Source organism: Callospermophilus lateralis, chromosome 13, assembly GCF_048772815.1.
Source record: "Callospermophilus lateralis isolate mCalLat2 chromosome 13, mCalLat2.hap1, whole genome shotgun sequence".
Taxonomy (NCBI): domain Eukaryota; kingdom Metazoa; phylum Chordata; class Mammalia; order Rodentia; family Sciuridae; genus Callospermophilus; species Callospermophilus lateralis.
The window spans coordinates 13,644,518-13,654,223 of NC_135317.1; the positions used below are offsets into that span (position 1 = coordinate 13,644,518).

General features: G+C 48.3%; 1 protein-coding gene across 1 annotated transcript in view; it reads right to left on the minus strand.

Annotated features, from left to right (window-relative positions):
- The window catches only part of Tarbp1 (tRNA guanosine 2 -O-methyltransferase TARBP1), a 59,121-nt gene extending 55,458 nt beyond the window's left edge, over nucleotides 1-3,663 (minus strand). The window contains exon 1 of the mRNA XM_076831995.1: nucleotides 2,756-3,663. Coding sequence (XP_076688110.1) covers nucleotides 2,756-3,644 — 889 coding nt within the window. The 5' untranslated portion in view covers nucleotides 3,645-3,663. The remainder of the gene's footprint in view (nucleotides 1-2,755) is intronic.
- Nucleotides 3,664-9,706: the final 6,043 nt, after the last annotated feature.

Consider the following 9,706-nt stretch of genomic DNA (forward strand, 5'->3'; position numbering starts at 1 on the left):
TGGAAGCCCTGGGAATCCCCCAGGAGTTCATACCCACTCCCCTGCTGACCCCACCTCCCCAGGTGCTCTGAGAAGGACCCTGGTAGGGCAGTGATCTCTGAAGAGTGGGTATGCAGGCCTGCCTTAGGCTGAGGGGCAGAGGGACTCACCACAGAGTCCTGCATGCACTACAGAGGCACTGCTGGTGAGCAACGCCAAGGCCCAACAGCCACCCAGATTTGGGGCCGCAAGCCCTCCCATGCCTGCACCCTTGCCCTGCCCTGATACCAAAAAGAGTGGCAGCCTCTGGGAAGAAGACCTGCAGCCTGAGCCTGCACTGGGATCAGGGGAAGGTCCTGCTCCTTCTGGTCACCTGACAGGGACCAGGCTGCGCTGCATGGAGGGCAGAACACTGGTGCCCAAGGCCTCCCAGAGACCCATGCAAAATGCAGCTTGCACAAGAGAGGGCACAGAAATTCTAAGCCTTCGCCAGGTAGGAGGCGGTTATTTGCCACTGAAAAGGGGGCAGAGAGAGCAGAGGAGCTGGAACCCCAAAGATGAAGCACACAGGGTCTAAGATGAGACTAGAGAAAAAGAAACAGAAAGGCTGCCCCACCTGAAACTGGTCATCCAGCAACAAACATGGGTAACCCTGAGCAACAAACAGGGGTAACCCTGGGGGCCTCAAAAGACCCCTGTCTATGGCACAGGCACATGGCTGTGGAAAGCCGTTGAGCCCTCCAGGATCCACACCAAGCACAAAGTGGCCACAACCACTGCCCCAAGGCAAGAACAAAACCAAACAGGGTGGCTTCGGCCACACAGAGGGCCTAAGGGAAGCGGGGGTATACCTATCTGTTAACAGACACTGGCATAAGCTCTACTGATCCATAACACAGAGAAGTGACTCCATGCCCTAAAGGTTAAACAAGCAGAGCCAAACTCAGCTATCCAGGTGTCAGACTGGCAAATCACTACACGTTAAAGAATCTAATTGGAAAGGTGACCAATATGCTTACGCAGACGAGAAGGTGAGGGTCTTTAAGCTCAAGTGGAGCTGTGATTCCAGACACTTGGGAGGCTGAGGCAGGAAGATCACAAGTTTGATGCTACCCTCAGCAACTGAGTAAGACCCTGTCTCAAAAAATAAAAAATATAAAGGACCAAGGATGTAGAACCCCTGGGTTCAATCCCCAGGACTGCACAAAAATGTTAAAAAAAAAAAAAAAAAAGCTAAAATGTAAATACTAGAAATAAAAATGTTATCAGCTGGGCTGGGGCTGTGGTTCAGTGGTTGAGCGATTGCCTAGCACGTTCAATTCTCAGCACCACATATAAATAAATAAAGTCCACTGACAACTAAAAAATATTTTTTAAAAAATGTTATCAGCCATAAAGGATCTTTTGATGGAATTATCAGACTGTCATCTTTAAAGATTTCATCTCAGGAAACTAAAGAATGTACCATGGCAGTGAGTGAGGTACTAAGTACAGGAAGCAAAAGCACCAACACAGGACTCACGGAAGGGACCTGCAGGATGGTGGAGACAGAACTAAACAGCCAGCTGTCCCCAGGCACAGGGAGAAATTCAGTGTCAGCAAGTGGAAGACTCTAGGGCAGCTCCTCAGGGAAACACAAAAGGCCTTCAGGTCTGGCTCTGGAAAGATCTAGACACCAGGCTGAGAACTCAGGGCTGAATCAGGATTGGTGTGGAGATAACCAAACACATTTTTAAATGACAATTATAAGAGAAACTTGCAGGAATGGAAGCATGATTCAGTTTCCTCAAAGCATGACTACAATGTATTACACTGATCACCTGTGAACAGCACCCACTACTGTGTTAACGTACAGCACCCATTTAACCAAGAGCTTCACCATGGATTTTACAATCTAAGAAATGTTATCTCAAGTCACAGGGGTAAATACCAAAATATTCAGTATAAAAAGATAACGGTGTTTTCTTTCTGAAACTGAGAAAGTGGGGTATATTCTTAAAACCCCTTACAATAAATGAGTTTCACTTTGGTAACTTTTTTTTTAAAAAGTCTTCCAATGAAAACTCTTAGGGGTTGAGCACCCATCTGTAGATTGCTCGAATATTTAAAATGCTTTAAAATTATATGAAAGTCTAATTTCACAACTTTAGCCAAACAAATATTCTTTGTTGCAATAAATGAGTAGTAACTACAGTTGGAAAAACAAGTTTCTATTAAGACAATTCAGAGTCAATCTGTTTTTGACTTAATTCAGAAACGAACTTGAGACGACTGGATAAACCAAAAAACAGTTACCAACCCAAAGAAGGCGGGCCATGCTAGCGCATCTCCAGTAGTTCAGTAAACGAGAAGGGCTCAAGATGTTTTTAAAAATACCCTTAAAAAGCTAACTTAAGAAACATGTTCAGCAAATATCAGTAAATCCTGCTTCTGAGAATTACCCAGGGACCTTTCCAAAGAATGATGTTAATTCTAACACACACGCCTCCTTTTATTCCCTGAGCACAGGTACATCTTTCAATGTGGAAAGTCCCACCACAACACAGTGCCCACTTGGGTCTGTAGAATCCTGCTTGGGTTCAGCCACTTTCCCAACTACTCAAAGGGCGCCGCATTCCACCAACTGCTCCCGACTCAGCGATTTGTGTAACTTCGAAGAACAGCCTCTGAGAAGAGGGTCCCAAGGCTGCCAGGCTCTAGGGTGCCAAGTGGAATGGCCGAATTCTGCCCGGCTTGCGGAAGCTAGCGGGGTCGGGCTGGGCCAGGGAGCGAGTACCTGTTCCCCCGTTGGCGTCGCAGGTGCAGTCTGCGCCCAGCTCCGCTGACACCTCCACCGCCCTCTGCAGCAGGTAGCGCGCGCGCTTGCGCGTCAGGGCGTCCTCCGCGCGGCCCAGCCCCGTCTGCACCGTCCTCCAGAAGCGCCCGCAGCGCCGCGCGTCGGGGCCCACGTCGCATGCGCCGGGCTGGGGCAGCAGCTTCTCGGCCAGGGTGCTCAGCACCTGCAGCTCCGGCCCGACGCGGTCCGGTCCCCAGGGGACGCTCGGCTCGGCCAGCGCGCCCCACACGGCCCGCAACGCCGCTCCGCCGCACTGACCCAGCGCCGGCAGCAGCCGCGCAGCCGCCAGCGTCGCCGCGTCCACGGTGCTCCCGGGCCCGTCCGCGCCCAGCGCCAGGGCGACGGCGGCCTGCGCCACGCGCTCCAGCAGCGGTCCGTCCTCGCGGGGCCGCAGGCATGGCCCGACGGCCGCCAGCACCTCCACGGCAGCCTCGGCGCCCGGCGCGCACCGCCCGGCCCGCAGGTCCCGCAGCGCCTCCTCAGCCAGCGAGGCGGCCAGCGGCGGACCCCTCGCGAGCCGGGCGCACGAGCGCAGCGCCGCGCCCGCCGCCCGCAGCACGCGCCGGCGTTGGCTCGGCGGGCCGGGGCCGGGGTCGGGGTCGGCACCGCCCGGGCGTCCGCGCAGCAGCGGCACTAGGTACCCCGTGGCGACCTCGCGCGCCGCCTCCGGGAGCGCGCTCAGGTCCGTGCCAGCGTCCTCCAGCCGCTGCAGAAGGAAGCGCAGCGTCTCTACGCGCTCCGCGGACGCCTCCCCTCGGCACAGCGTCCCGAACAGGGCCCGGGGGTCCCGGCTCTGCTCGAGCAGCACTTCCGCGAGCACCCCCTCCATCTGCCGCGCGCGTTGCCGATACCAGGCGCCGGGAGGAAGCCGAGGACGTGCGCGAGGGCGTGCGCGCGCACCGGCCGGGCGGCCGGGACGTGCGCGTGCACAGGTGTGGCGTTCCCGCTAGGCCTTCACTGAGCTCTTGGGTCCTCACCAGCACTGTGCAGCTCTGTTACCCCTGTGCCTTACTGTTTTGAAAGAGAAAGGAGACCCTCATTAAACGTTAATGTAGTGTATGCTCCAGCTGCATCACATTGTGATTGGATTTGGGCTGCCTGGGCCCTAAATCAGTCAGGCATGCCTGTGAGCACAGGCCAGAAGGTGACACGGAAGGTGGACTTTGCTGTCACCTCAGAGCCTACTTTCAAAATGGTGCATGCAGGGAACCTCCCACAAAGACACTGACACATATCAGAAATGTATTCTGGACGTCGGGCGTTAAAAATAGATAAGGAAAACACAAGAAACAAGGATGATTTAGCATCAAGGTGGGGTGAGTCGTGCTATGCGTATGTGCTGGAAATACAGGTAGAGAGAAGATGGCCACACTGGCCCTTGCAGCCCAATGCCCACACTCCAGAACAGAACTTCCCTTACAGTGCAAGTGCTCACTCCGCTGTACAACTCAAAAACAGCCCACGCATGTGTCTGTTCTGTACTTATAACAACATCTACTACTAAATATGGAAATAGAAAACCTCACCTCTGCCTTGCACTTTGTTGATCTGGTTCCTGTTTCAACCCTAGAATTAACTGGATCTATGACATGGGTTTTCTTTGTCTTCTAACCATAAAGATCTGCCGTTTAGTGTATAGACTGATCAAACTGTCAAAGAGCTTGATATAGGATAAACATAATGGATAAGATTAAGATTAAAAGTCATCTGACTTTACATATGAAAGACTATTTCCATATTTTAGTTATTCGATTTTCTCCTTGATGGAATGCATAAATGGTTCTATTTTAAACCCACTTAGAATGCTAGCAAATACTGATGCTGCCTGTTATCGGTGATGAGTCCTGCTTCCTCACATGTTGAAGTCTGAACAGTACAGAAGCACACCAAGGCAAGCATATAAAGCAGGGTTTATTTAAAAAGGGGTAACATAGACTTCTCCTGTGAAGGAGAAGGGGGCCATAGCTGGTATCCTGATATCCCAAGAAGTGAGGTGTTCTGCCCTTTTATATGTCCTAGATTTCCTTTGTTCTCCTGCCTTTTCCCCCTAGTCTTTCTCCTTCCTGCCTAAGTGATGAGGCCCAAGACTAGGCTGAGGAATGCTTGGTGGGATGGCCCAAAGGTGGGACCGAGGTGGGCTGAAGGGGGAAGGGCAGTAAAGAGTAGTCAAGGACGCATTAACAACTGGGTAGGGAGGGGCAATTCCCAAGACTGGTTACCTTGGCAACAGGTTGGAGCAGGGGCAGGTTCTTGATAAGGGTGGAGGAAGGGCTCTGAAGGAACTAACATTTCAGTGTCTCAGGGGACAGCTTCCAACTTCCCAGACTCACTCAAAATTGACCTCCTTGATCCGACCTGACTTGATTTACCTATCTATACTGACTGCCTGTCTAATTCTGGCTACAATACCAATTGCTTCCAACATCTAATATGCCAATTATCATTTCCCTCAACATATACATATATCAAACATAAATGGGAAAAAGTTTTGAGCAGATACTTAACAAATGAAGTAATGCAAATGATAAGGGTTTGCAAAGGTGTTCAGAATCTTTAGTCACCAGAGAAATGCAAATTAAACCCACCATGAGACACCACTTCACGCTCCTGAGAATGGCTCAGATTTTGAAAGACTGAATGCATGATGTGGCAAAAACCAAGAATGTGAAATAACTGGAACTCTCTCACATTAATGGTGCTCATAAATGACACGGTTGCTTTGGAAAACTGTTTCTTACAAAATTGAAATATACCTACCTTATAATATATTTGCACTCCTTGCTATTTGCTAAATGAAAACATATGCCAACATGTCTTGCAGAAGAATGCTTTGGCAACATTATAGCCAAAAACTTATAACAAATTAAGTGTCCATCAGTAGAAAAATGATTAAGCAAATTGTACTTTATATAATAATGCTCTTTCAGTAAAAGAGAACGAGTTGCTAATTCACTCAACAAATATGAATAAATCCCCATAACATTCTGCTGATCAAAAGAGGCCTGGAAAAGTTTATATTCTCACAGTCTAATTTACATGAAATGTAAGAAGAGAAAAGTAATCTGTGGGAGAGGAATGAGAAGAGCAGCTGCTCTAGTCTGGAAAGTCATGAGAACCAGGCTGGAGGGAAGCTTCTGGGTGACAGAAGTACTTCAACCTGGTCGTGTGTTGGTTACATAGTTTCACATTTGCCAAAACCCCTTGAATTGAAACCTTGAGATCCAGACATTTCATTCTATGTCAATTTTACCTCCATTTTTACAAATGACTTATAGAAAAAAAAATAATGAGTTGGTCTGTGTATTTGTTCCCTGTTGACTACAGCACAAAGCCCATGCCAGGCGGGGCATGGAAGCCCATCAGGATCTGGTGGCCAGCCCCACAGCCTCATTCCCCGCTCAGCTTTGGTCCAGGCTCACAGAACTCTCCTCTCCCACTCTCTTCTCTGCTAGAATGGTTCCCACATCCACTTTCTGACTCGCTAAGATGGGCAGTAGTCCAATCACTAAACCTGCCCTTTGTTGTTCTTTTCAAAGCGGACTCTTGAAAATTTCTTCTCTTCTCTTGAACCATCTTCCTCTGCTCCCCTCCTGTGTCTCTCTCCTGTGTTTTGTTTTTTTCCTTTGCTTCCCAGCTGTTCCTTCTCCATGTTGGGCAGAACCCATCTTTCTTTCTGACCTGTTGGTGTTCAGGTTTTCAAAGATCTATCTTCACATCTCTGTTCTTCTTGCTCTGTACTCTTTCCTTGACTAACCTGACTGACTACCATTTACATGCTGATGAAAAAAATCTACATATCTAGCCCAGATCTGTCTCCTGAGACCTGTCCTTGGGGTCAGTCCCAGACCTATCCATACAACATGTATGTGGAATGTCTCCACTTTAACAAATCTAACCTCCACTGTCCTCATTCCCTCCACCACATTCCCATCACCATTATACCCCACCATTGTGCTTCTTCTGGGGAATCCCTGTCTGGCAAAAGGCTGTCCTTACCAAGTTGCCCAGGTTGAGAGTAAGACTTCCCACTCTCCTCCTTGATCCTCAGGTACGATCACTCATGTCTGTCCATGCAACTTTCTAAATCTTTCTCTCAGTAGCTCCTCCCTTCTGTCCTCCACAAATGCCTAAGTTTTAGAACTTCATCATTTCTTACTAAGTGAACAATAACTCCTACCTGACATGCACCCCACTGCGGTACCTACTCCATATTGCTACCACGATGAACTTCCTAAAGTTAAACCAGAAAGTGAAGGGCTTTTGAAAAGACAAACAGAAGTGAGAGTTCATGACACATTTTAGAGACTTTAAAAGTAAGCCAATGGGACTTGTGAGGAGGCAGCCAGGAGAGGAAGGCCAGGCCCCCTCTGGAGGCATCTGGTCACCACACTAAGAAATTCACACATTATGGGAACCAACAATTCATTTTTAGAAACATCACTAGATCCAGGTGACTGCCTAGAGAGTCTCAGTTCCCCATGTCTAACACATAGAAGATACTCAGTGTGAATTACACTTCACAGAATGAATATGGATAGTTCAGTGACAGCTTATGATCTCCTTAAGATTGAGACAGTGCTTTAATTCAATTTGTATCCTAAGTGCCAAACAGCACCAGAAATGTGACAGTTACTCAGTAAGTACTTGAATCTAGATGATAAGAATTCAGTGGTTTAAGTGATGGTATTCCAAGTTACTGTTGGAGAATTTCCAAGGCCATAATTACCCCTGAAACAGGGGCATTTGCAAGCTGAAATGCTTGTTCCCTAGTAAACAATGTGCCGCTTTGATGGATGGAGGAAACCTGGTGTGAGAATAGCCAGGGTCCCCTCCTCATCCTCCTATAGGTGGATATTGCAGGGGAGAGGATATGGGAAGGGGGCTAATATGGCTTGCTTTTCTCCTCCCCTGCAATTTTCCTGCTTTGTTGTGAATGAACGAGCGCTGCAGCTAGCTATCAGAGTTTTCCCCACCTTCAGTCCTATGGCTGCTTTGCTCCAGCTCAGGTAGCCTGCACACCCAGAGCCTGCCCCCTCATCGGTTTCCTCGGCAACAAATTTGTCCAATTGTGAGAAAGAAACTGCCTGTGCATTTGTCAGTGTGAATGTCGTTTTCATGAACTCCTTCCCCCAACCTTTTTAGGTCCCACAATTGAACTACTCTTGTGCTTGGACCCCGATGACGCGAACTCCAATATACTGCAAATGGGTGGATGTTGGTTGTCCATACCCTACATCTGAGATCTCTCCAAAGATGGATATCCCTGATTCCCTTCTAATCTGAAATGCTTGCACTGAGAGATGAGCTTGCTCATCTGCACCTCTGATTTTAATCTTGACACCCTTCTTGAAATGGACACTGCTTCCCCTTAGTAAGAGGAATGGAGAGAGGAGTAAGAGTGAATGGGAGCCAGGCACGGTGGTACATGCCCATAGTCCTGGATACTCCAGAGGTTAAGGCAGGAGGATTGCAAGTTCAAGGCCAGTCTCAGCAACTGAGGGAGACCCTGTCTCAAAATAAAATATGAGCTGGGGATATGGTTCAGTGGTAGAGCTCTTGCCTAGCATATGTGAGGCCCTGATTTCAATCCCTAGCATAAAAAAAAATGAAAAGGAAAAGTGAATTGAGAGAGAAAGTGTAGTTAAGGAGGTTGGTCCAGGCAGATGGATCCTTCCTTTCAATGTTTTCTGTGGATTCGGTGTTTGCATCTGTCAAAGTATGCTTGCTGCAGGTACTGAATTTGTTCCTCCATAAAACTGCCAGGAAAGCAATGGGCAAGGTCATCATGATACCATAAATACTACAAGACCAAATAACAATGGGCAAACATGTTGACCTGAGAGAGGTAAAAGGGCTTCAAGCCCCTCAAAAGATTTCTTAGATGTATAGATCCTATTTGTATTATGTTCCAGAATGTACTGGCAATTGTACAAACAAAAATGACGATCTGTTCAGAAACTGGCATTTCTTAGACAGAAGATGGGGCTATTGTCAACATGGTGAACTTTTTCCGTCCTTCTGATTTAGTGCTCACAGTTGCAAAGTGAAAAACAAGTATAAGAAGAAATAAAACAGCCATCACACAACAAGGCATCTACTGGAGGCTAAAGCTGTTTACCTCTGGGGTCTAAGAAGTCAGGGAGCTGCTCATAGGCTGAGATTTTTGCCTTGTGAGGTCTTCCCTGAAAGCCTCGGAGACCCTCCAAGGAGAAAATTGCAGCAATTTTCAATAATAGGTTTATTTTAAGGGTATATCTAGAAAACTCAAGTTTCCACTCATTATGCAAGAGGCACAGGGGTGGAGAGGATCTGTGGCAGGCACCATTGGTCAATCACCAACAGCCATCCCCCTTTTCCCAGCTGATGAACTTGGATTTGCTCAGAATGGCAATATGCTAACCCGGGGCAGTAACTCAGGATTTCATGGCCAATGGAACAGTCATGTTTTCTGCTTGCACATCCTTACAGCAGGGAAATGGAGGTGGGCAGTGTCCCAGTCCTGGACAATGAGACTCAAGCAGCAGTCAGGCAGGTTGCATCTAGAAAAGCACTTGCTCTCTAAGGAGAGACCACCCCTGCCACAGCCCCCTCTACTTCCTCCCAGAACACACTGTGCCCTGCTGGACCCATGAGAACAAGCAGACAAGGATCTCTACCCTAAAGATGGCAGGGACAAAGATGTAGAAGAGCCCACATGCCTCAGAGATGCAAAACCAATGCTGCAAATATCTACTTCTGGGCTTGCTGTTATAGCAGCAAAACAAGCCCCTATTCGTGCAATCTTCTGTTACTGGGCTTTCTGTTCTTGCAGCCATGTTTCTAACAGGTGCAGAATTCCTGACCAGTGCACATTGTGTGATGTTATTGGCTCAATCAGTTTTGAAGATCTCT